Source organism: Microtus oregoni, unplaced genomic scaffold (assembly GCF_018167655.1).
Source record: "Microtus oregoni isolate MIOR12 unplaced genomic scaffold, Mior012 000013F_ref0000133, whole genome shotgun sequence".
NCBI lineage: Eukaryota > Metazoa > Chordata > Mammalia > Rodentia > Cricetidae > Microtus > Microtus oregoni.
In genome coordinates this window covers 48,696,159-48,723,894 of record NW_024543072.1, presented here as the reverse complement: position 1 = coordinate 48,723,894, position 27,736 = coordinate 48,696,159, and the positions used below count along the sequence as shown (strand labels likewise).

Sequence of the window (27,736 nt, the reverse complement as noted above, 5' to 3'; positions counted from 1 at the left end):
AATGAGCTAATTTTCTCTGTCATATATTGCTCACTTTGGAAGCTGCCTGATTGCACTTCCTGCATACTCAAGTAATATTATCTCCCTTCTCAGGCCTTCGATGGGGTTGAAGATTAGATAGTTACCTTCCTCTCATGATTTACCCAAGATTATTTCTGATGCAAGACTTAGACTCTTTGGAATAGAATGTTTATTAACACATTTGTCATGTGTTCCTTGCTTAATATTGTTTATGTTGGTTGTAATTTTATACTTGATATCTGTTCCTATTATATATATTTTGTATTGGGTTTGGATTGCTCTTGTTTAGACAAAAGGGGGAGGTTATGGGGAAGCTTTCCTAACCAATTATCTTTAAGAGGTGGCACCAAGTTAAAGTGTGGCTTTCTGGGACCTGGAGAAAAATGGGTGCACGCCCCAGGCACGCTCTCCCTGTGTGGTTCCCTTGGGGCACAGTTGAGCTTGGACTTCTCGTTCCTGTTTTGTTAGTTTTTCCCTTATAATAAATAAAAGATAGAATTGTTTTATCTTTTAGCTAGCCTGGTTAGTTCGCGAATCGAGCTAACTTCTACAGTTCATCTTCAGGGTTGTGTAGAGAGAGAGAGAAGACTCTTACTGGCTGAAAGCCTGCCGTCACTGAGGCCATCACTCACATGCACACCTTCTGCTAGCAAAGCACAGGAACAAAGCCGAACTGAGCAGGACACCCACCAACACTTAAGTCCTAACATATGCATGAACGCTGCCTGTTACATGACACATCTAAAAGTGACTGAGAGTTACCTCAAAAGGAAGAGCATATCAATTTAAGACAAACTGCTCATGTTAGAAATCAGAATGTGGCAATGATCTTCGCCAGGTGCACATTTGAACTTCAAACAGCTCTTCTGTCAACCTTGACCATAATAAAACAGAGCGTGGCTGGCACTGGGACATGAGGTACAGACGATACACAGAAGTATCAACATTCAGTTCTTCTGACAGCAGCAGCCATGCCCAGAAGAGACTCACAACTATTTTGTTCTCAGCTCATCCAGAGGCAAAAAGTCCCAAAGGAGGAGGCCAGTTTGGAACCGGATGTGATGACATGCACCTGCAATCTCAGCACCAAGGTGCTACCAGAGGACAACACATTCAAGGCCAGCCTGGTTACCTGCTGAGTTCCAGGTCAACCTGGTTATTATCCCTAAAAAGGTAGCTGACGGGATGCCTCTGGTTTCATTATGACAGTTAAACATTGCAGAGGGTTATTTCTAACTGTGGATATTACGAATGGGATGATTCTCCAGCAGTGTGGCACACGCCATTAATCTCAGCATTCAGGATGCAAAGGTAAGTGAATTTCTGTGAGGATGAGGCTAGACTGGTTTACAGAATGAGTCTGAGGGCAGCAAAGCCTACACAGAGAAATCCTGTCTTGAAATAAATAAATAAATAAATGGATAATTCATCAGTAGATAAAAAATAAAGATAAGTATGAACTTAGTATTATTTAAAACAAAGCATATTAGGATACAGGAACAGCTGATATGTGATCAACTTGAGAAAGACCACCACACAAAAGCAATACAGTAGCATTCTCTAAATCATATGGAGAATTTAATGGAAATTTGTTTTAAATAAGAGGGTATAGGGCTCTGTTATCCTGACTTTCTGGGTCATCGATGTTTGTAATAGTTTTATGGTTTTCAAATACCTTCGTCATTTCTTAGATTTGTCTATCTCCCAGGAATCATTGCAACCAAGCAAGCGAAATTTGACTTACTTGGGGGTCTGGATAGCTCAAGTTCTTCACCTGAGAGAGGATCCGACACCTTTCCTCACTGTAGCCTCGGCCCTGTCTATTCCCTTCCCTTTGTAAGCAAATTTGCCATGAAGTTGTTTTATTTTTAAGGTCCCCCTGTTTCCTCTCCCTGTGTATTCCTACTTCTGCAGAATCATTAACTGATAGGAGAGGCTGGCATCAATGCCCCACCCATTAAAAAAAATCATACAGCAAAAGTGTTAGCCATCATTCTTCCTCAGCAACATGCAGAGCTTTATGGAAATTTACCTGTTAAATGCAGGCAGCATAAAATGGGAGTAGGGTGGGGCTGGAGAGTGCCTCAGCAATGAGGAGTGCTTGCTGTTCTTGCAAACTGGGTTTGCAGCACCCACATGGTGACTCACAACCATCTGTGGTTCCAGTTTCAGGGACCCAGACCCCTCTTCTGACTTCCACAGACACATACATACTCATAGGCAAAACACTCACATATATAAAATTAATCAAATGGAATAAAGAGATTTCTTCTCTCTGGGTCTTCCAGGTCTTAGGAACACTGAATAAACAGTTGATCACTGAGCCCTAACTCTGGCCTTTCATGTATATCCAGTGGCCATTCCTTCTATGGGCCCTTTACTTTAAAAGAAGCTTATCTGGAGTCCAGTGTCCTAACCTGTGTCCACTCTGGGCACAGAAATCAACACAGCTTTACTCACATGAGTCTAGATCCTGGAGTAACACAGTAAGTAATTATCACAGGTTCCAAAGGAATCCAGTCCACACCAGGTGAGACTATCGGTGTCTACACTGTCAGAGTTGGTACTATTAGTCTAGACTATCAGAGTCCACACAGCTATACTCTGATATACATATATACACAGTGAGTCTGAGCTGCAACCTAAGCATAGCCACACCCATAGTCTACACAATAGGATCAGCACCGATACAGAAAACTGCTGCTGCTTTGACTAAGAGAGAATAGCTATGTCTGTAAGAGTCAAATCAGGTCGATTGTTTGCATGGCGGGCAAGCTTTTGGCACAGAGTTTAAGAGAAGAAAGAAAGGCCTTTTCATCTAACGGCTGACCTGTTCCACTCTCAGGCTTTTTTGACTAAGGGTCCTTAGTCGGCCAAGAGCAAGGTAGCTGCCATTCTCTCTAGGGAGTGATTGCTGATATCAGAAATAGCAAGTGATGGCATTGTAATGTACCTGCTATATGCTCTTTTCAGTTCACCAAAAATTGTGATTTAGAAGGACAAAAGGGCAAAGAATTGCAAAAAACGCAAAACAAGGATCAAAGGACAACACTGGCAAGAGGCATCAGGCAGAGCAGACAGAAGTGCATCATTCAACCATCTAAACCGGTGATTCTGACTAGGTTTAAAGAAATTGCCATTGTTATGCTCAACTCTCCTGATGCTATTAGATGCTAGGCTCATCCTCCTTAATTCGAACATCCACCAACCTCCTGGTTCTCCTGCAGTCACTAGTGGCTTGGGTATTTAACATTTCCCTCTTGGCTTTACCATCAATATGTCAAGCAAGCTCAAGTCGTTCCTATTATTTAAAAACAAAAACAAAACCATTTCCTCATTCTTCTTCAAACTATTCAATTATTTTTAAACATCTAATCTACTGTGGTCAGAACATTTTGAGTGAGAATTCGGCTCTGTGATTGGCCACTTCAATGTCATCCATTTCCCCTGCTATGTAAACAAGAATCCCCCTCCTAGGAACTGTCTTACTAGAGCTTGAATGCCCACCAGTCCATACCTTTGTTTCCTCTTCACTAGCAATGTTGGCCTATTCTAGCCGGACACCACCCAAGATTCCTTCTGCCCAAGATTCTTCCCCACTCTCATCGCTAAGCAGCGTCACCCTGCAGGCATGCTATGATCAAGCACAGACTGTTCTTCTCTCCATGGCTCCGGGATCATGATCCTTTTTCCAAGACAAGCCATAGAAACTAGAATTTCCCAACCTCAAGGCGGATCACAGAAACTTTACTCTTCCCTTTGGCTATCAAGAAATTCTTTAGCCAGCCAGTCTAGTACAACCATAGGTCATAAGACCCAACTGATTGCAGAAGAGACTTGTCTCACACCCTGGAGGGAAAATCTCGTACGGGTACATCAAGAAGAACTCTTAAGGAGGCATGACTTTCTGGGTTCTGTTCTATCAGCAGGAGACATTATGGAGTCTCTACAAAATGCCAAAGCAAAGGACTGGACAAGTCACCAGGCTACTGAACTAGACATGTTCCCAGAGGACGATACCTCGAGAAGCCAGGGAAACTATGCACCCTTTCCCCTCACCCTTGTGCCTGGATCTCTATGACTCTCTCTTTCTACATCTTCATCTCTCTGTGTCTCTGTCTCTGTCTCTCTCTCTCTTTCTCTCTCTCTCTCTCTTTGAGACAATCTCTCTCTATATCCCTGGCTGTTCTGGAGCTCACAATATAGACCAGGCTGGCTTTGAACTCACAGAGATTCTCCTGCCTCTTCTTCCTGAGTGCTGGGATTAAAGGCATGCACCACCATACCTGGCTGTATCTCTTAATTTAAGTGCCTTCCAGATGTCTCCATAATAAAGTGACAAAGGTAAGTATTTGTTTGAGCTTTATGGGCCAATATCAGGGCAAATGAATTGAATGCTGAGAGGGAGGAAGGGGAGCACTAGTCTTTAATGAGTTGTTCAGAAGCTCAGGTTAAAAAGCTGGGGCTTGTAATTTGCTTGTAAGTGAGGAGAAATAGAAACTCAGTCCTCAACCTGTGTAATCTAAACTCAGCTTCAGGTAGATCGTGTCCCGCTGAATTGAGTTAGAGGACACACTGATGATTTCTACTTCAGAACCAATTGCTTACTTGCTGATGGCAAAAATCCACACACACGTGGTGTCACAAGTCCTCCGTGGAGAGTGGTGTGAGGGCCGAGGAAAAACAGAACAGGAAAAGTGTTTCTCGAGCAAGCAGCAGGACACTGCCCACGTATCCCGCTGTTTTATACTTTTGCTTCTTCTCCAACACTTCTGATGGCTCAACCGCCCGTTCCCAAACTATGGCAATACCCAAACACTTACAAATTCACTACTATCTTATTTATACATGTTTCTTTGCATGCCACACCCGCGAGCTTTGGACTTCTCAGAATAAGGCAAAGTGCTGTTGAGCACGGAGCAGGAGACAGCCAACAAGTTAATGCCACATGATCCTCAGTCTGCTGTCCTGCACCAGTTTCTATAGCTATCCCATACATAATAAACACACTCAGAGGCAGAAGAATTCCACGCACTGCACTTTTTAATCCTATAAGCACAATACCTCACAGAGGCAGTCTGTTTGAAGTCCTGATGCAGCACTCTTCCCAAATAGGATGAAATAGAACTTTGAATTCCACAGAGCTATGTCACGAGATTGTCATTTTGTCTGACTGCAGTTGCTCTTGGCTAAAGCCAAAGTAGATGGCTACTTTGAGAGATGCCCAACAGCATCAGAATAGTTTGAACTGTTATCATTCACTGACAAGCCATGGTCAAAGAGGGGGAAAGCTATCAAGCCCCTGACCAGAAATCCCCCCCACCCTGAGCCAGGATCCCCATCTCCTCCGCACATGAAACCAAGTACTCACGCATGTCACCTAAGGTCCCCTTGGTTACTTTGGTGGCACTTAGAACCACTACCGTGAATTTATGGGAATACTGGTGCTCCACCTAGAAATCAAATGATAAGAAACGTAAAATAAGCATTCCCTGTGGTATCTCATTGCTTCACTCAGACAGATAAAAATTTGCCCCTTGGAAATCAGTACACACATACCAGAAACATCTTGGGACACCAGGGTGGTTCCTCTCTCAACTCTCTCTTCTCTCCCACCGCAGAATCATTGAGGAGTTTAGCCCTTGTCTGATGCTGTCACTACAGCTTGAGGGTGAGAATGAGAATGTCTCCGTTGCTTGGCGAGGGGGAATGTAAATCAGGACTGCAAGCACACGGAGCACAATTGGGCTTTGTAGTCTGACTAGGAAGTGTGGCTTAGAGAGGTGAACCCAGAGCAAGAAGCTTACATCACTCCGACTTGTTTGCCTCCCTTGCAGCTGCTCCGAAGCAACCGAATGCCTTCTTCTCCATGACATTCCTGAGGCAGTTGTCAAAATACTTTGCACCCAAAGCAGTTATAGATGACCTACTTTTATTGACTCAAATGTGTTTCTTTTGAAGTATGTTCAACAGTGTTCCGTTTCTAATATCCTGAAAGTCTACATGCACATAATAAAATTATTAGGGAGGAGGGTTATTAAACACCTCGCCTAAAGGGAAACCAGATAGCAAAGAACCTGACCCACTAAAGCAAACAGGGAAGTAGGAATTTACATAGTTTTAAGAGCAACTGAAAAATACAGCAAAATAGGGAAAGCCCACAGATAGTATTTTTTTTTCTTTGCTTGTTTCAAGCTTACAGGAGTCCACTTCAGTTAATTGTAATACACCTGCCTGGCAAGATAAAAAGTCTAGTGTTGTTTAAAAAGAAGTTGAGGGCCAATGGGATGCCTTGCAGTCAAGAGTGCCTGTTGCAATTACTAACGCCCACATGGTAGTTTACAGTCTGTAACTCCAGGTCCAGGGCAGGGTAAGGGTGGGAATCTGGTGTCTTCACCTCTGCGGGCAACATATATGCGTGTGGTGTACAGACATATACTCAGGCAAGTCACTCAAATACATAAAACAAATCTTTTCTTTTAAACTAATTTTTGAAAAGCTGAGATGTCAGTACTATGAGGTAGTGATAATTTAAAAGTACAAAATATATGAGATTCATATGGATTAACAGGGTCTCACGTAGCCCAGCTGGGTCTCTAGTCATCTCAGGCTGATCATGAACATGAGTCCTGGTCCTCCAGATTCTGTCTAGAGTAGCTATGACTACAGGCCTGGGAACCTCCACCAGCTCATTTTAGGCAGTGCGAGGCATCAAAACAATTAATTTAAATAACCCCACAAAGTAATGTGTTTCATCATGGCATTCTTATACACACATGTTATTATATTCTGTTAATTCATTCTCTTCTCCCACAGCCCTCCCTCTGCTCCAAGGGCCTCAGCCCGGCTCCCTTCCTTTCTGAACCAACATCCTCCCATCTATTCTCATGGCATATACAAAATACTATTCTCTCTTTCCCACCTCCCTCATGAGTCCTTTGTCCCCTCCAACTATTTGCCTTCTACTTTCAACACATATACACACAAACACACAATACACACAATACACACACACACACACACAAATTCAACCTCGATTTCATCTATGAGAGACATGGCACTGGTCTTTCTCAGTCTGGGTTATTTCTCATAACATACTTATTTTCAGTTTTACCAGTTTTCCAGCAAAAGTCATTATCTCACTTTTATGAGCAAATAAATCTTTTTATGTAGAAGCAACACATTTTATTTACTTCTTCATTTGTTGGTAGAGATCTTGGTTGCCTCCATTTCTCAGCTATTATGAAGAGAACAGCAATAAACGTGAATGTGCAGCTTCTCTGCAGTAGGGTGTATAGTCTTTCAGCCACACATGCAGGCATGATAGAGCTGGGCATGTGCCAGTGCCCATTTCAATATTCTGACGTCTCCACACTGACTTCCACATCAGCTACACCTGCTTACATTCTCTCCTGCCGTGAATCAGGGTTCCTCTTTGTTCACATGCATGCCAGGACTGTTGCCATGATAGCTAAGAACATCGAACCCATTTTCTAGTATTTATTCACCATTTCTACTTCTTCATATATGTGTGTGTATGTGTGTGCATGTGTGCAAGCAGTATATGCATGCATGCATGCATATCCGTATGTGAGTGCATTTATTCATACACACACATGTGGGAGACAAAGGCCAGTATATGGCGTCTTCCCCTACCCCTCTTCACCTTAATTTTTAAGACAAGGTTTCTGTGAACCTGGAGTTATTGGTTTTGGCTGCAAAGGCTGGCTGATGAGCCGCCAGGATCTCCACCACTCAAATCTCACTCACTGTGGTGAGTCTCCACCACTCAGCCCCACTCCTGTACCAGAGTTAAGGATGTGTGCCACTGCTGTGCTTAACTAATATGTATGCTGGGATCTAAAGTCAGTACTGCATGCTTGCACTGCAAGCATTTTATATACTAGGCCACTTCTTAGGATTTTTCTTGTGTTATTGGAGTTCTTTAGAGAATGTCACTGTTCGCATCTACATTGTGAAGTATCTTAACTAGCACCATTAACTAAGTTAAAGCTCCAGGTCTTACATTAGGGTCTTTGATCCACTTTTAATTATTTCTTTGTGCATGGTAACAAATAATAGATTTAGCGTTCATTTTTCTCATGTGCATATTCTGTTTTCCCAGCAACATTTGTTAAAAATGATTGTCATTTCTTTCTCTATTGTAAAGTTAAAATTAGGTGGCTTTAGCTCTATAGAATAAGTGCACTACAAATATAAAGAATTGGTGAAAGATATACTAGGCAGATATTATGCAAAAGAAAACTCTTTGCTATATTAATTTCAGATATACCAAAGATTAAGGCAATAAAATAATCAGAAATAAAAAGAAGTATTACTTGAGATGAAGGAGTAAATTCTTCAAAATGATATAATAATCCTTAATATGTATGTGTCAAATAATATAATATAAAGACATCAGATAAAATGTATTATATAACAGCAAAAAAGAAAAAGATCTTTTATTGCAGCTGGACACTTTAACAGTCCTCTACAAGTAATAGATGCAGCAAGAACAGAAGTGGTAAACACACAATTACCTCCGAGCTCAATTAACCTCATATAATAAACATCTACAGATGATGTCATCTACCATCAGGACATACATTCTACTCAACCTCACGTGGCACATTCATAAAAGCAAACCATGTAGTGCACAATTAACGAACCTTAACTTATTTAAAATACAAAACAAAATAATGTTTTCATAACACATAGAACTAAATAAACTAAAAATTAAGAACAGAAAGATTTATCGTCCCCCAAATACACAGCGACAACCACCTTTGTGAGCACACAATAGGTCAATTAAAGAAATAAGAAGAGAAAGCCACAAATATCTGCAATTATAGGAAAATGAGAACACATCTTAGGAAAACTTGTGGCATACAATGAAAACAGTGCTTGGAGAGAAATTTATATTTCCCAATTCTTTGACTCAAAGGAAGAGGAAAAGTCCCAAATGAATAAACTAGCATCCATATGAAGAAACACACACAAGTTAAAATACAAAATAAGCAGAAAACAGTAAAAATTAGAGTAGAAATCAATAAAGTTAACAATACAAAATGAATAGGTGGGAAGCAATGACACCAAAACTTCATTCTCTGGAAAGACCAGGCCAGGTATGGTGCTGCGCATCTTTAATTTCAACATTCAGGATCTGTGACAGGCAATCTTTTGAGTTCAAGGCAACCCTGGTTGCTATAGTGAGTTTCAAGCCAGCTAGGGATACATAGTAAGACTTTGTCTCAAAAAAGTAAATAAATAAAATATAATAATATAAAATCAATAATCCTTAACCAGGGCATTTTAGAAATGAGGAAATAGGTTATTTAATTTCAGAAATCAAAAAGCAAAAATACTATGATTTTTATTGACAATAAAATGATAAGGAAAAAATTATGACAACCTCTCTGATCCAAAATTATAATAAATAAACTGAAACAATTCATTGAACAAACCATCAAAAGTTCCAAAAATAATAAACTTTTTTAATAAACCCACATTTGCTAAACATTTTGAGTCAAGAACTGGTAACTTTTCCTAAGAGATTAAAGCTGCTACTTCACATGGGTTCACCTGTGAATTCTACCAACTGTTTAAGGAAAAATTTCAACAGTTATACTCAATCTTTAACAGAGGATTGAAACAGATGGAATACTTCTTAAATTCATTGCTGGCTGCCCGCATTACTTTAATTTCAAAACCAGACAAAAATATTACAACGAAAGAAAATTATGGACAAATCTTCCTCATAACTGTAGATGTGAAACTACTCAACAAAATATTAGCTGTTGGGCCTTGTGAGGCCCAGCGTAACTTACTGAGCCTAACTTGAGTTTGGTGAGGCTCAGTGTAACCTCCTGAGCCTAACTTGAGTTAGGAGAGGAGCAGCTCCTCTGCCCAGACACCGCTAACGTGGCATGATATTATTGGCCCTTATTCCTTACTCCACTTCACCCCATTTCAAGACTCCCACCCACTACCTCAGCACTACATAAGTTCCTGATGCAATAAAGTAAGATCCTGCTTCAACAGACTCCCAGCTCAGTGTGTTCCCTGGGGCCAAGGCATCTGGGTCATTTGACACTCACCACCATCCCCCAGCCCTAGGGAGAGACTGGTGCAAGAGGCTCTGCCTCAGCCCTATCTGCTGGGGAACCAGCAATGGAGAACCCAACAATTAGCAAATTTAGTCTTATGTCTAAAAAAAAAGTGTTACAGGCCATGGCACTTGTCAGATGATAGACAGAACTAGAAGCCATTCTGTCACATCAAATAAGCCAAACTTAACAGGAAATTTTATTTCTCTTATGCATAATTTAGGCTTAAAATTTTTTGTGTAGAGAGATACTTACTTTTATCTCCCTGTGTGTTTAAGTCATAATTTTAGGCAAAAAAAAATCACAAGACAGGAAAAGGGGGTATTAAGGAAAGGAGGGAAAGGCAAGGGTATTGGGATACATGTGACTTGAAAGGGAAAGAGATGAGATGGTATCTGAGGCCAAAAGAATCAGTCAGGGGTAGGGAAGGGGAAGAGGAAGAAGAAGAACAAATGAGAAGAAGAAATAATGACTGGTAAGTATGGCAATTCCATAAGAAACACACTGCACAAATAACCTAAAGTAACAAATAAAACATAAAACTATTTTTAAAATATCATGTCATTAAATCACAGAGGTGCTAGGTATGTTGGTATGTATGCACAACTCCAGCGCTTCAAGGACAGAGGCTGCAAGTTAGAGGCCAGTTTGGGCTACAGAGTGAGATCTTTTCTCTGAAATCAAAAGAAAAAAAAAGAAGAAAGAAAAGAAAAGAAATGAAAAAAATGTGAACAAAAATACACCTTGAATTTATATATTCAACATATCCCTTAAAACATGTAGAGGTATTTTACAAGAATAATTTATTCAAAATTGTTTATGTATAGACAAAAGATGCAGAGTAGTAATACAATATTAAAGAGGCACTAAAATATTAAAGGCAAACTAAACCAAAACAACCTGACCACAGTTTCCTGTACGGCAGTAACCAAGACAGTGGTACTTGTGAAAAAACAAAATGAACCCATGCAAGAAATTTTTCTTCAAATGGAGCTCTAACAACTGGACATCTCCACTGAAATGAAGAACGAACCAAGACAAATATACCTAGGCATGAAAATTGCTTTGGAAAGTCCAATGTAGAAAATTAAACTGTTCTATCTAAGATACCTCAAAAGTATTTATTATAAATGTGTTTCTAGCACACAAGAGATGGAGACAGAAAATAAGGAGTTCAAAACTAGCCCTAAGCTAAAAGAAAGAAAGGAAGGCAGGCAGGAAGGGAGGGAGGGAGAGAAAGAGGGACGGAGGGAGAAAGAAGGAAAGCAAGATCACACACGTAAAATTATTCTTACATGTAAACTTGCTTACCTGCCAATATCTATGATTATTTATGACCTTGAACATGTAATAGCATATAAATATTTAATGTCTGAAATTCCCCTGTAATATGAAACTTATGAGCAATACTTTTATCTATCCCTATTTAACGTTTAAGTTGTTCCAAGTAGACTCACATCAAGTGTTACTTAATAAAAAGCAGAAGAAAAATGTAAAAATCACAAGGACGTGTTGAGTGCAATCACAATCATTTTACTAGATGCTGCTTTTCACTATTCCCAAGATCCCTACTGGTGACAACAATATAAAAATAATATGTATTGTGCCGGGCGATAGCGGCACACACCTTTAATCCCACTACTCCCAGAAAGCAGATGCTGACAGATCTCTGTGCATTTGAAGCCAGTCTGGTCTAGAGAGCTAGTGCCAGGAGAGGCTCAAAAGTTACACAGAGAAACCCTGTCATGAATAACAAACCAACAATAAAAAAGTGTGTGTGTGCGTGTGTGTGTGTGTGTGTACACACATTATTATAAATTATATTAGGCTTTAGTATCTTAAATAATTTATATTTATTCGTATTGTGAGACTATGCCATGTATGTGGGGGTGCTCAGAGATGCCAGAAGAGGGAGTTGACGGCCCTAGAACTGGAGTTACAGGCGGCTATGAGCTCCCCTGCCTGATATCTGGCAACCGAACTCAGGTCCTCTAGAAGAGCAGCAAGTGCTCTTACCCACGGAACCATCTCTGTAGTTTAGTCTGGGCTGGTTTCCGACTCAGATGATGGACAGCTGCTTATGGCTCGGGGATACCACCAAAGGAAATGACACTGACTTCACAACCAACATTCTCCAAGAGAAAGCAGTGACTCAGGACAGTGCTAGGCAGCAGCTGGCAGAGAAAGATGTCGTGCTTCTATTGAGATGTCAAATCTAAGCCCCATCTTCTGACTCAGTCACTGAGATTAAGCCTTGCCTGCAGGTCTAGAATTACCTTACTTTGAGTATCTGTCCTCATCCTTAATCTTTTCCATAGTGAATTAAAATTTACCAAACAATAGGGGGAAAAAAAGATAGTATACTCAGTTGATTCTCTACAATTATGTTGATGCTGGGAACTAGGATGATTACCACTGAAAAAGACAACCCACTTAGATCAAACCAATAGTGGATTGACTGCATTGAAATTTCTACTGTTAAAGATCAAAATCAACTATCCTGAAACTCATCAGAGGGAAGAGAAGGGAGATTCCATATGTAAACTGTGCTTTGCTCTACTCAGATGCCACTTTTTAACTTTAACCAAAGCCTAACTTAAAGAGTGCTAGTACATTAAGGATAATAAAGACTGTTGGTACAGTTAAGGGTGGACAGAATCTGAGGGGAGAGATAGTGATCTTTGTTCAGCAACTAGCAGCTCCAAATGATCGCAGAGCTGGTTTGTTCTGTTTCCTTTTAAACAAAGGAAGGAAGGAAGGAAGGAAGGAAGGAAGGAAGGAAGGGAATAAGAGAAAAAGAAAAAAATCATATCCCCGCCCTGCTATTACCCTCACCTTTCTTGGTTATTTTCTGTTTCACTTCCTGATGCTCAGGGCCACACTAAGACAAGTAGCTCGTGCCAGCACTGCACTAGTGTTTCCCTCTCCGTAAAAGAATGATCATCCATGTCTCCCTCTCATGGGAGCACACATTCTCCCTTACATGGTGACACTAAAATTCCAACTGATAACTGGGAACTGGGTAGGGCCTATGAGGAGGACAGTAGAAGAGGATAAAATGGATACGAGCAATTCACGCTGTCTGGATGCTTGGAAATGCCATGCCAAACTGATGAACATGAACAATGAATGTGATATTAAAGGAGAAAAACTCAGTTTTAAAAAAAGTCCCAGCACTTGAGAGACAGAGGGAGAAAGATTGTGAGCTCAGTGTCTGTCACAGCTACACAGTAGATCTGAAGTCAGCCCCGGCTACATAAGGCTGTTTCACAAAACAGAAAGAAACTCCACAACTTATACCATGGGGATAACATAGAAAGCCTTCCTGTGTACTGGAAGCCCATTTTAATGTAATCTAGGTTATCCAGAAAAGAAACACACTGGAACTCGGATAAAGTGTATCCCAGACTATCAGTTTCTCCAGGCATCTGCTGTGTGGCCAAAAATTTTCCTGGGGAATCTACTCACCCCAGACAAGGAGTCTGTGACAGGCCAAAGTACAGAGACCACCACTGACCAACTTGGTGAATGAGTTTTACTGGGATTACTTACAGGAGCAGAAAAGAATGAAAGATAGCCACATCACCAGAGCTCACCCCACTAACTAACAAAAGCTGGGTACCTGAAGCACACTGCAGGCAGTCCTTTGGAGACTGGCCTTTCTAAGTGACTCTGATCTGAAACCTCCTTCTAGGCAGCTGCTCCAGTCTGAGAGTCTTCTTTGCAGGTTTGTAGTAATAAGGGCGGCGGGGCTGCATTCCCAGCACCCCGGCCGCCTGCACAGCTAGCTTATGCCCCGAAATAACAACACACAAACTGTATTCATTTAAACACTGCTTGGCCCATTCTCTTCTAGGCTAATTCTCACATATTAATTTAGCCCATTTCTAATCATCTGTGTATGGCACCCCAAGGTGCGCTTACCAGGAAGATTCTAGCCTATGTCCATCCTGGGTCGGAGCTTCATCCCGGGAGCGGGGCATGGCGTCTCTCTTAGGCGTCTGCTCCAGAGAGGAGAGCTGTCGAGACTCTGAGTTCACTTCCTCTTCCTCCCAGCGTTCTGTTCTGTTTACTCCTCCCACCTATCCTCTAACCAATAAAATGGGCCAGGGCAGTTCCTTTATTAGCCAATGACCTTCCTCCATCACAGGTTGGCTTATCTGAGAGCCTTCCACAGCTTTGATTGCTTACTGGCAGAGAGGGACAAACTGAATCTGGTCAGTGTCCTTTCCAGGTACTTCAGTGGGTACCTCTTGTTTGGTTTTTTGCTTGTTTAGTTTTTGTCTGTCTGTTTTTCAAGACAGGGTTTCTCTGTAGCTTTGAAGCCTGTCCTAGATAGAACTAGCTCTTGTAGACCAGGCTGGCCATGAACTCACAGAGATCCACCTGCCTCTGCCTCCCAGTGCTGGGATAAAAGGCTTGTGCCACCACCACTGGACTTGGGTCTTCTTCCAGGCTGCTATGCTGGTCTCTCAGTCTCATTTGCAGCTTTTATTGCTTACTTTGGCAGGAAGGGGGCCTAGTGAATCTGGTCAGTTTCAGGGACTTGCTGAAGCTATTTTGAGTTGTTTACCTTCTGGCTTAAGGAGCTTTCCTGTGAGATGGAATGTTTAGTCTCCAGGAAACCGTTACACTGTAGCTTCTGAAAGAGGCAAACCAATTTCTGTCCTCAAGGAATAATTCTGTGGGTAGATTTCTTCAGGATGATCAGCACAAATTCTGAAGTGATTAGTGGCGTGAAGAGGTATGACACCAAGCCAAAGAATCAAAGATGGACCTATCCATGTAATGGCTACGCTATAGAACTCCTCCTTTAAAATCGCAAGAAGTGGAAGTCCACAGGAATCCAACCACTTGGGCTGGCACCCACAAAATTGGATGCAATGTTACAAAGAACAGAACAGAAATTTAGGAAGTAAAAGATAAAAGTTGATAGCCTCAGCCTAGACAGACGGCTCAGTGATTAAGAAGGCATCCTGCTCTTGCAGAGGACCAGAGTTTGGTTCCCACCACTGACACCAGGTGCCTGGCAACCACCCTTAACTGCAGTTCCAGGGAATCTGACACCCTTGACCTCCTGGATACCTGAACTCACATGAACAACATACCCACATGGGCACTCACATAATTAAAAATAAAGTTTAAAATCTTTGTAACCTATAGATTTCTGAAATATGATCTATAGAACAAAAGCAGAAATATGAATATTAATTGTAATTTCTGCACTTTGTCACTAAAAGAAGGCTTGTGGGCAGACATGGGCACACGAGGAGAGTCATCAACTTGAATGGATCACGTGGCAGGCAATTTAACATGATTTCTAATTAGAAATGGTGGAGTCCCTAAAGTAGACCACCATCCTCACTGTGGTAGGCTATCCATCACCCAACCTGTTCACCAAACTTGGACAGAAGATAGATGTTGACTTCTTTTTCTTGTCTTACTGTATGAGCTGAGATGTCTCATCTTATTCAAAATGAATTTTTAGGCTGGGATTAACACAGCTCCACCTCATTCTCAGGCCTTGTGATGGCTAAGCTTAATTGTGAACCTGACACCCTAGATTCACTTGGGACTGTCTAGATCAGGTTCATCTGTGGGTGTGTCTGTGGGGATTATCTTGATCTTGTTCACTGAATGAGAAGACCTGCCTACGATGGGTGGCGCTATTCCCTTTTACTACCCCTAAGCATGGGATCCTGAACTATATGTACAAGCAGAAAAATTCAGCACGCTCAAACACGCATGTATTCATTCTCTCTGCTCTTGACTGTGGATGTGACCAGCTACTTCGCTTTCCTCCATCTTTGTTTCCCATAATCATGGACTGTTAGCCCGGAATTATGAGCTCAACAAACGTGTTCTCCTTTAACTTGCTTCTGTTACAGTCATTCATCTTAGCAATGGGAAATCAAATTAAGGCAGGCCTTTATAATAACACTGAATTACTATACCTCCACATCTACTGAGTCTCCATCTTGAGAGGGCAAGTGCTATGGCTTCTCAGACTTTGTAGTCATTTGGACTGATCCACAGTATTGTAGCTAGTTAGTCAATCACTCCCATGGGGCTCTGTTTGCTGAAGAAGTCCAACATACTAGCCTTCCCCATCCTCATCTTTCTAGATTGTATTAGTGTTCAAAATGTCATAATAAGTCACTACTAATATTTGGATACAGTCCTATGTTTTGGTAAGTACAACTTAGTCACTTTCATATCTGTTTCTCAGTAGCAGCATGCTACTTTCTGAAGTCCCAGAAATATCCTGCTAGGTTTTTTTTTTCATTTTAAAAGAAATCACGTAGTGCACACAGTAATGTATTATTTATGAGAACCGGGTGAGGCAGACACCACAGAGGATACTATTTATACCCTGCATTCCAGAAGGCAGAGCCCAGTGCCCCTGTGCACATAACTAGGAATGCCAACATGACCAATGGAATACTAAATCTTAGATCTCATACTTGGTACTGGTAGGTATTTTGTTCTTCTATTTTACTGTAATGATCTGGAAAAATACCTGTCCACATTTCAGACATCCTGAAGTGTCCTTTTTAAAGGTCCTTTCCTGGTACTAGGTCATGCTAGCACATCCGTGTGGTTGACTGTCTCTAATAAAAGGCCACCTTTAATTTCTGGGGATGTGGGCAGTGGCCCTCTCTTGCTAATATGTGGTATTAAAAGCTACAAGGCTATGATTTATTTTCTAAGGAATAAGATGGAAACTGTCATAAAATTTGTTTTGTTTTTTGATGCAGTGACTCATACTGCAGCCCAGGCTATCCTGGATCTCTTTATGTAGTCCATGCTAGCCTTGAACTCATGGCACCATCCTGTAGCAGGTTTTGGTTTGGTATACACACACACACACACACACACACACACACACACACACACACACTTGTTGGGGCCCTGTCACCCAGATTCCAAATAAATACACAGAAACTTATTTTTACTTATGAATGCCAAGTCTTAGCTTGGTTTGTTTCTAGCCAGCTTTTCTAACTTAAATTATCCCATTTCTCTTTAACTATGTTTCACCTGTGGGCTTTTTATCCTTTCTGTATTCTATATTCTTTCTTCCCTTTTTACTCTGTGGCTAGCTGGGTGGCTGGGTGGCTGGCTTCTGGCATCCTCCTCTCCTCCTTTTTTTGCTCCTTGCTCTTTTTTTTCCCTCTCTCTCCTGCCTAGCTATTGGCCCTTCAGCTCTTTATTAAACCAATCAGGTGTTTAGACAGGCAATGTAATACAGCTTTATAGAGTTAAACAAATACAACATAAAAGAATACAATATATCTCTGCATCATTAAACAAATGTTTCTCAGCACCAATGAATGTAACACATCTTTAATATTCCACAATACCCTCCTGTCTCTCAGTCTCCCAAGTGTTGAAATCACATCTCAGTCTTCCAAGTGTTGAAATCACAGGAGTGGGCCACCCCACTTAGTTTCAGAAATGCATTATTATTGATCTCTCCTTAATGTTTCCATGGTAACCAAACAACAAAAAACGTGACAAGAAATTCTAATGGCATGGATATCTTTACTATTGAAAAACACCTTAAAATAACTCTAGGATTAAGGAAAGGTAGTTCTATCACACATTTATCTCTCCATGCTCTACCTCTATCTTATCGGCCAGTGCCACTAAAAGCAAGAGAGCTTGGTGGCTGCAAACACAGCAGCACAGTATTCCCCAACACTGAGGTAGAGTTTGAAAAGCCCCATCCCTTAGGGCAGCCAACTTTTGGGTTGTCTGGTACCAACTGCTCATTACAGGATACCTGGCTTTGTTCCATCCTCCCTTTTTAATTCACGGTTCTCTATACTGAAAGAATTTAGTAATATATTTTTTAAATGCTCTTACTAGTATTGTGGAGCACTCCTATAATCTCACCACAGAGACAAGAAGATGTCAGGTCAAGGTTAGCTTGAGACATATGGTGGGCTTTGAGCCTGACTCAGTTACATAGCAAGACCCTGATCCAAAATTAATTAATAGAAAAATATTTTCTTGTGAAAACCAGAGTGAGGCATGGTTTCATCTACACAGTTTTGTTATGATGACCACAAAGCACCGAGAAAATGAAAAAACGATGAATTCATAGGATCCTCTTCATTTAAAAGAGCTATGAGCATGCACTTAATATCGGCACTCCAGAGACAGAGGCAAGAGGAGCTCCATGAGTTCAAAGCCATCCTAGTTTATGTAGTAGATTCTAGACCTGCCATAACTACAATTGTGAGACCTTGATTCACATAGATAGATAGACAGACAGACAGATAGGATAGATGATAGATGAATAAATAAATAACAAAGAATAAAAATAAAATAAAAGATCTGTGCTACTGACAAAGACAAACATCACATTTTAGTATAATGAGTAGAATCAGGATTAAACAAAATATACATATGAAAGTACGAGGGACTATTTAGGAAGAGGGAGGAGACAAGATCACACGAGCTAGGTTTGCCTTTGTATCCCCAATGTTGTTGACAGGGATTGTTATACTGCAGCATTCAATGAATGGCAATATGTGTGCTTGTTAACAGAGGTTTCTGTCCTTCCCGGTACCACAGTCATTTAGCCCCAAAGAAACACACACAGAGGTCTACATTAATTATAAACTTATTGGCCTAGTAGCTCAGGCTTATTATTAACTCTTATAACTTATATTAGCCCATAGTACTTGTCTGTGTTAGCCATGCCGCTTGCTACTTTTTCTGGTGAGGTAGTCACATCTTGCTTGCTCTGTGTTTGACTTCCTCTGTGTCTGGGTGATGACTGCAGACTGAATCTTTCCTCTTTCCAGAATTTTTCTGTTCTCATTGTCCCGCCTCTACTTCCTGCTTGGTTGCCCTGTCTGTACTTCCTGCCTGGCTACCTGCCAATTAGTATTTTATTAAACAAGTACAAGAAACAAATCTTTACACGGGAAAACCATTCTCGCACAGCATGTGCTTATAGGTAGAAGGAATTAAAAGTGCAAATACTAGAGTTGCGAACTGTATCTCGTAACAAGCTTAAGGATGCAGACCCATGCTTGTCTTTTACAGAGGTCAGATTCCTCAGGAAAGTCTGAGAAATACCAGTGTGACGAAATTATCTGAGAGTTATATAAAAAAACATATCTGTCTGAGGGTGATGGAGTAAGAAATCAAAACTAACCTCTATTTAAGATATAAGGCACTTTGTGGGCTGGAAAGATGGCTCAATAGTTAAGAGTGTGCAATGTTGTTTCAGATGACCAGAGTTCAGTTCCTAGACCTATGCTGGCAGCTCGCAACTGCCTGTATTGCCAGTTCAGGGAATTGTGATTCCTCATGCCTCTATAGACACCTGCACTGAAGTACACATATACACATAATTAACAGTAAAAATAAATCTCTTTTTTAAAAAGCTGTTTTAAAAGCAGCTTACTAGTGTAGAAATCAAAGTAATCAAAAAGTAGTCAAAAATACTGTTTCAGAAAACAAACAATTTTTTAACAAAACCTTGATTATTTGTTTTTTAAAAAGAAAATGCTTTAAATATAAGGAAAAATACAGACTATGTTAAACAAGAGTAATATTAATAAAAAGTGAAGTAAAATTTAAAACAAAATAATTATCATAGGCAAAAATAATTTACTAATTACAATACCAAATCAACAAGAACATAATTCAAAATTATATGTGGCAAAAAAATCACAGCTTAAATTTCATAAAGTAAAATTTGGATAGGAAACATATTTTATATGTGGCTTATTTATCAAAATATAAAATATGCTAGATGATAATTACATATAAAACTTGTTTTAAAATCTTATGGAGTATTAGGAGGCAGAGGCAGGCAAATCTCTGCTCCACAGACTGAGTTCTAGGATAGCCAGTGCTACACAAAGAAAAGCTGTCTCAAGAAAAAAAGGGTATATATTGTATACTTAAGGAGTATATTTTGAACACTTGAAATATATATAGCACTGGCTAAAAAAATACTTAACATTTGAAAATTAAGAAGGACATATTTACATGCCTTATGTATCAAAGGATAAATCACAGTGAAAATTAAAAATATACTAAAATATGATATATCAAAACTTAGGGGCTAAGGCATATGATTTCTAAACAATAGAATATTTAAAACTCAGTGATCAAAATATGATAAGGAAAACTAGCAGAATTCACACATCACAGAAGTGATTGAGCTAGAAATCTAAAAGATTGCCCAAAGGATTAATAGAAATTCCTTGAAGCCTATGGATGAGCAATAATCAACTGCACTTTCATATGAAGATGAAATTGTCTTTGTTACTGAACTACTGCTCTGAAGGGACACCATGACCAAGGCACTCTGACATAAGCCCCATGGGGTTTCCTTATAGTTTCAGAGAATCCCCAACCACACTCCAAGTAACACACCTCCTCCAACAACGCCACACCTCCAGATCCTTCCTAAGGAGTTCCACATTCAAACGTGAGCTTGAGGGCCATTCTCATTCGAACCCCCACAAAAACTAATTGAAAAAACAAAATTTACAAATGCCTTTATATAACACTATAATATCAATAAACACATATATGTGTATACATACAAGAATTAGTATAGATATATATACATCAGTATTATATGTGCATGTACACATATATGCATACATAAGAACTTTTATATGCATCTATATAAGAATTCTTAAAGAAAACTACAACATATTGCTATTTAAATTAAAAATGATTTAAATAAATTTCCTTTTGAGCTGGGTTTATGGGTTGTTAATAGATTGGGAACCTCAATATTATTGTCATATCAACTTTATCTTCATTGATATTGATATGTAAAATCATTACAGGAGTGAAGAAAATGTGTGTGTATGTGTGTGTGTGTGTGCGCGCGCACATATGCACATGTTCATGTGATTTGACAAACTGATTCCAAAATTTATGTGAAGATTCAAGAGCAAAAATTATCAACAATCATCTTGGAAAGGAAATGTATATAATACCATAGACACACATTTCAAACTTTGTAACTAGGACATTTTGTAACAAACAAATAGACCAACACAAATAAACAATAAATAAAGTCCCACATATAGTTGTCTGAATTGCAGCAAATCCCTACTGTCATAGAGAATGGATATGGTATTATCAGTAGAGCATATAGTTAGCAATCTACTCAGTTAATGAAATAATATATAACAATATACACATGTGGAATTCTAGTTAGAACAACATGAATCAATCTCTGATATATATTTTGAATCCATATGTTTAGAGAAATGGGGGGGACAAATGGTACCTATGACATTAGACATACCAGTTTTCTTTGAAGAAATTCATGGACTATAAGAGACATGAACCAATCTTTGGATTTATTAATAATGGATATTTTTATTTGGATGATGGTCCCTTGTTGGAGTGTGTGTGTGTGTGTGTGTGTGTGTGTGTGTGTGTGTGTCTAGCTGTGCCAAGCTTAGCTTAGCAACGCATCTCTAGGAGGAGGGGAAATGAGAGGAAGGAGTGGGAAAAGGTAGAGAAAAAGAGAGAATTATAAAAGAAAATTAAGAAGTAACAAAAGGAATGAAAACTAACAAAATCTCAGGAGAATTTTAAGGAGAGAATGGCCAGCAGGGCTGGGAAGGGAAAAGTCAGAGTTCCATTGAGTTAAGTACAAGACATCCACTGTTGAGAAGCGTTATTGTGAAGGAAGGGAAAAAGTAGTTTTTGTTGAATCCAAAGGTAGAATTGCAATAACTATAATATATTAATTTCTAATCCAGGCAGGAAAGAAAGGCTAACTCAGGAAGAACGAATAAGACAGGAGTATTTCACTAAGTGAAAATGAGGCGATACTCAAAAATCAATCTCCAGTCCATAGAAACCTAATTGAATTCCATGTGCTGAGTTCAGCCAGAAACTCTCACCTTTGTTTTGTTTGGTTTGGTTTGGTTTAGTTTGTTTTTTAATCAAAAGAGAGACTATATGTTTTCAGAGAAATACAGAAAATCACAATGAATAAACTTTTAATTTGTCAACTCTTCATTAAAAATGAGTCAAGCCTCAAGGAATTTGTTTAGCATTTCTAGCTAAGTGAAAGTTTATAGAATTATTTGCCTTAGAGATGCATACCAACCTACAGTCCTAAACTCAGAAATTCAGTTGTCCTTTGTGTACAAAGTAACATGTGATTATGTTCTTTGATAAATGAAAAATGCTATCATTTTTCTAGTTCCATAAATTTTGTTGTTGTTACAGATATTTTGGTCATCTTTTTTTTTTTAAATCCTTTTTTTTCCTGAAGATTTACAGCAACCAAAAGTCATGAGTTTGTTTTATAATGTACCATTGCCCAGTGTACAGCATTATGCTTATGAGTATAATATAAATTAAATAAATAGTTTAAAGTTTCAGCCTTACTAGTATTACCAGAAATATGCACACAGAGGCATGCACAGACACACACACACATGCATGCATGAGCACATGCACAAACACGCACAAATGCACACACGCACAGAACACATCAGCTTTCCCTCCCAGAAAGAAAACAATACTTACTATAATGTGCTGATAAGGATCTATGAATGACATTTTGGCTTGAGCTGCAGAGATTCTCACACTTTCCTGGACTTCTCTGGGACACTTAGCTTCTTTAAAGCCTGTAAAACAAACACTCATCATCATTAAGTGTCATTCTGGATCCTGTTCCAAAATGTAAGCGATGGTGAGTAGATAAGTTGGGCAATGAAAGTACACCTGAGTGGATCAGGTGGACTGAGCTCTCTGCATATGTGACTAAACACACACACACTCACACACACCTTGTAGGGGGATGCTAAACATATTTTGATATTATTGTTTAACTTCCATGTTTATTTGTTCAATTTTTTTCTAAAGTTTTGTTGCTGCTGATTTGGTTTGCTTCTATTTGTTAAGTATATGATGAGCCATTTTCTGAATTTCAGAAAATTAAAATTGTTTTTTGAGGGACTGGAATGATGGCTGAGCCCTTAACAGCACTGTAGTGCTCTTGCAGAGGACCTGAGTCCACTTCCCAGGACTCCCATGAGGCATCTCACAAACACCAGTAACTCCAGCTACAAGACATATGATGCCCTCTTCTGACCTTCACAAATATCTACACTCACTAGCACAAACACAAATACACACATTTTATTTTATTTCATTTCTCTGCTTAACAGGAGGGAATTTAGGTCTGGTACTGTCAACCTGGTCAAAACTCCATGACTGAGGAAGTCAAAGGTCCTAGGAGAGTGCCTACTCTGTTGTTTCGTTATACAGGCATATAAAACTGACTCCTAAATAAAACTACATATTATTGCTGATGTCAAGCCTTGTTTGATAAGCTTCTTTTTGTAGTGGAGGCGCATTTTTAATTGGTCAAAGTGCTGAGAACAACTGGCTGCTAAATTCTTAGCCCTTAATGGGGCATCCCTAAAGCTCAGGGAACATTGTGGAAGAGGAAGCAGAAAGAATATAAGAGCCAAAGGTTGGGAAGGAATATGTGAAACACTGTCTTCTGAACATGACATGGCTCTTGTACTTAGAGACTCACAGCAGCAGTAACTACCTGCTAATACCAAGCTCATCAATATTTCAAGGTTGGAGAGGGGCTCATAAGGCCTGAACTCAGGTTTCATGAGATTTTGTCTCAACTTTCTCTTACTACCAAAAAAAGTTTTTGATGATAATGAGCCTATCATCAAGTAACTTTGTGCTAGAGTTTGAACATTTGACCCCACCAAAACTCATTTTGATATTTAGTTTCCAAAAGCCAGACATAGTGGCACACACATATAATGCCAACACTTGGGAGCAAGATACAATCTAATCAAGAATTTCAGGTCATCTGCTATTTATTATAGAGTTTGAAGTCATCCTGGGCTCTATGAAACCCTGTATTTAAACTTTAAAAAGAAGACAGACGCAATTGTTAATGTGGTGGTTTGAAAGAAAATGGCCTCCACAGGGAATGGCATTATTAGGAGGTGTGGCCGAGTACCTCAGCTCCTTCTCTAGCACCATGTCCTACCTTGATTATAATGGATTGAACCTCTAAACTGTAAGCCAGCCCCAATTAAATGTTTTCCTTTATAAGAGTTACCGTGGTCATGGTGTCTCTTCACAGCAATAGAAACCCTAACTAAGACAGCTAATGTCAGAATACTCATAATATTAGGCATCTGCCTCAGCTCCTTCCTCTGGGTCCCTGCTTTGAATTCCTGCCCTGGATTTCCTAGATGATGAGCTATAACATGGGCTTGGCAGCCAGATAAACTGTCTGCTCCTCTGGTTGGTTTTGCCCATGGTCTTTATCACAGCAATAAAAAAGCAGACTAAACAGTGGTGCTAAGAGCCAGCCTCGGGTTATAAACCACAACTCTCTCACTCTGCTAGTCAATGCTGATTCATGTTTCTCTTTACCTTTACTACTTCTCCTGATTGTCCACATATCACAAACATGCCATCAGGATTATTTCTCTGTTGTGTTATGCTATGCCTCTGTCTTGCCTCTAAGTACTCTTGACATAGCATTTAAAATGGAAGGAAGGAATGACCTCATTAAAAGACAGGCAAAGTTATCTGCTATGGGATAACTTGTGGCTCTTTTTTTTTTCGAGACAGGGTTTCTCTGTAGCTTTGGAGCCTGTCCTGGCACTAGCTCTTGTAGACCAGGCTGGCCTCGAACTCACAGAGATCCGCCTGCCTCTGCCTCCCGAGTGCTGGGATTAAAGGTGTGGGCCACCACCGCCCGGCCTTGTGGCTCTTGTATTTATGTTATAGATACATATTTCTTGTGTTGCAAATTCATTAATTGATAGAATCCTATTTAACATTTACCATTACCAGGATTTTTTAAGCTACTGCTATTATATTTTATTGCAAGTAGCTAATAGTAACACCCAGGTATAGCAATAGATACTTGTAATAGTAACACCCAAAATGCTAAGGCAGTACAAGGTCAACCTGTACCACGTAGTGAATTTCAGGACCGCCTGGGCAACGTAGCCAAATTTTTAAAAATATAAAATTAAATAAAAGCCAACAGGGGCTGGTGAGATGGTTTAGCACTTAAAAGCTGTCTGGTCCTCTGCTCTTATAATTCTTAGCAGCACATAGGGTAGCTCATAACCACTTGTAAATCCAGCTGAAAGGGATCCAACACTGTCTTCTGGACTTTTCTAGCACCTCTACTTAAATGTGCACATACTTCCATGCAGACAAAAACATATACACATAATTAAATTTTAAAGTAATAAATAAGACTAAAACAAATAAAATATGATCAACATAATTGATCTCTCATTATAACTGATGATTCTGTATTGATATTTCTGTGTATTCAAAGTATGTTTACAATAAAGACGAAATATCTCCTTATGTATACCACATTAGAAAATAAGGAGAAATTGAACTGGATCCTAATTAGAGGCTTCACACCTAGTCATTAGCATTAATGGTATTGGAAAGTACTATGCACATTAACAGAGGAGAAAAATAATCATCACTCAACCATAAACCCTGCAACTTACAACAGTGGCTGAAAGATATACTGGTCCAACAGACATAAATGTTATAGAAGTAACCAGCCACTGTTTTGAATTGGATTTAAGACTCATTCTGTAAGATGGAACCCATACCTGATACTACAAAAGTGGAAAAGGATCTGAGACTAAATAAGCCATGGGCCCTAAAGGAAATTTTTCTACTATTATTCCACTAAATGAACATAGCAATAAAATGACTCCTAAAGACACACCACTATACCCATAGATGAGTGCATCACTAAACCCTCATCAGAGAAGCTTCTTCTTGTAATTGATGGCAATTAGTACAAAGACCCACAACTGGACAACGCTCAGAGAGTGAGAGACTTTGGGGAACTCAACCCTCAATGGGATGACAACATCAAATACTCAAGGTTCACTGATACGTACTGGCTTTGTGGGAGCCTAGGCAGTTTGGATGCTCACCTTACTAGATCCATGGGGAAGGAAAGGGGAGCAATTGTAAGAGCCAAGGTTGGTGGATGACTAAGGAAACCGTGTCTTCCAGATTCAACAAGGCTAACACACTTATGAACTCACAGAGACTGTGACAACATATGCAACACCTGCACAAGTACAAACAAGACAAAATCCCAGCACTGAGAAGGGGAAACAGATAGAGTTCTACACCTAGCTAAGAAGCTATTTACAACTGATACCTTCTGAGAAAAAGAAAATTAGTTTTCCCCAATAGAATGCCACTGAGTATATTATCTACACTCCAGGACAACAACATGCCAGGGAATAGTTGGCTAACACAAGACAGACGCCATGATTTTAATATGTTTTTTGCATTGTTTTGTTTGGGTACTTTTTTGTCTTACTGGGGTTTCGTTGTTATAGTGGACAGGATCCCTTAAGAAATCTATGAAAGTAAAGAGGGTTATGACTCCTATTCTCACCAAAATTGTTCCCGTTAGAAACTGTGCATGGGCTGTGAGGAAGTTGAGTGGTAGACTGTCTGCATAGCATGTGTGTGGCCATCAGACTTCTATAGCGGCTCCATTCACAAACTGCAGCTTTAGAAAAATATAAACATTTCTCTGTGGACATCTGTTCATTCATGCCACAGGTATGTCACTGCTAAGTACATAACTCTGCCAGGCACTAGGAACAAGGCAGTGAACAAGCCTCTGCTAGGCAGTGAACAAGACAGAGCTCCTCATGCCTTACACAAGCCTAGAAATTATAGAGTTAGCAAGAAATGTAGTTCTGTGTGACACCTAATGCTTCTATGTTTCTAAAAGCAGTATCACCCCCTCAGATTGGTGTCTTTTGTTGGAAGGGCACCTTGAATAGTTTCTTAAAGGAGATAGAGTTCAGAGTGCCTTTCCAACAAAAGACACCAATGCTAGGAAGTGATACTGCTTTTAGTAACATAGAAGCATCAGGTGTCATGCAACACTGCATTCTTTGCTACCTCTACAATCTCTACATTCTTAACTTGACCAGTAAATGAGTCTTTTATACTTGTTTACTGCAAGCTAAAACAGGAAAACCTTTTTCTACCATACATGGGTACATAGACAAACAAAACGCGTATGAAAACAGGCTTAACGCGATACTTTAACTAAGAACAACGTAGACTATTTGCTTCGCCCCATATGATTGAACTCTAAGAGCAGCCCACCAAATTGATTTCATGACTCAACACAGTTTGGCAAACACTGATCTAAAAGATATCAAGACTAGATTTTAGCTATAACCTACTTCTTCTGTCCATCACTTACTTCACAAACACTCAACTAGAATATTCAGCTACTGTATAGCAATCATATTCCAAAGTCCCAAGAGTAAAGTGATAATTGGAGGAGCGGGTCATCTCTGTAGGAACTCAGATTCTACAGAGCAAAGAGAAAATCAATAATGCAAGAGGAAAAAGCAAGAGTATCCTAAGGCTAGGCTCTGGAAAGGGGCTGGCCACGAAGGGTGACAGAGTGAGCCTAGAATATAATGTTCTCAGCAGGCATGAAGAGGAAGTGAGAGGAGTCCTGTGGCCGGTAAATAAAAACCAAAGCAAAAGTGGTTGAATGTGAGGTTAGAACGCAAATAGGGCCAGAT

At 39.8% G+C, this 27,736-nt stretch overlaps 1 protein-coding gene across 1 annotated transcript in view; it reads right to left on the bottom strand.

Annotated features, from left to right (window-relative positions):
- Pla2g4a (phospholipase A2 group IVA) overlaps positions 1-27,736 on the bottom strand; it is a 139,304-nt gene that overhangs the window by 88,648 nt on the left and 22,920 nt on the right. The window contains exons 2-3 of the mRNA XM_041662737.1: positions 22,665-22,765; positions 5,393-5,474 (exon numbers count right to left, since the gene is read on the bottom strand). Of these exons, the coding sequence (XP_041518671.1) occupies positions 5,393-5,474; positions 22,665-22,697 (115 nt within the window). The 5' untranslated portion in view covers positions 22,698-22,765. The remainder of the gene's footprint in view (positions 1-5,392; positions 5,475-22,664; positions 22,766-27,736) is intronic.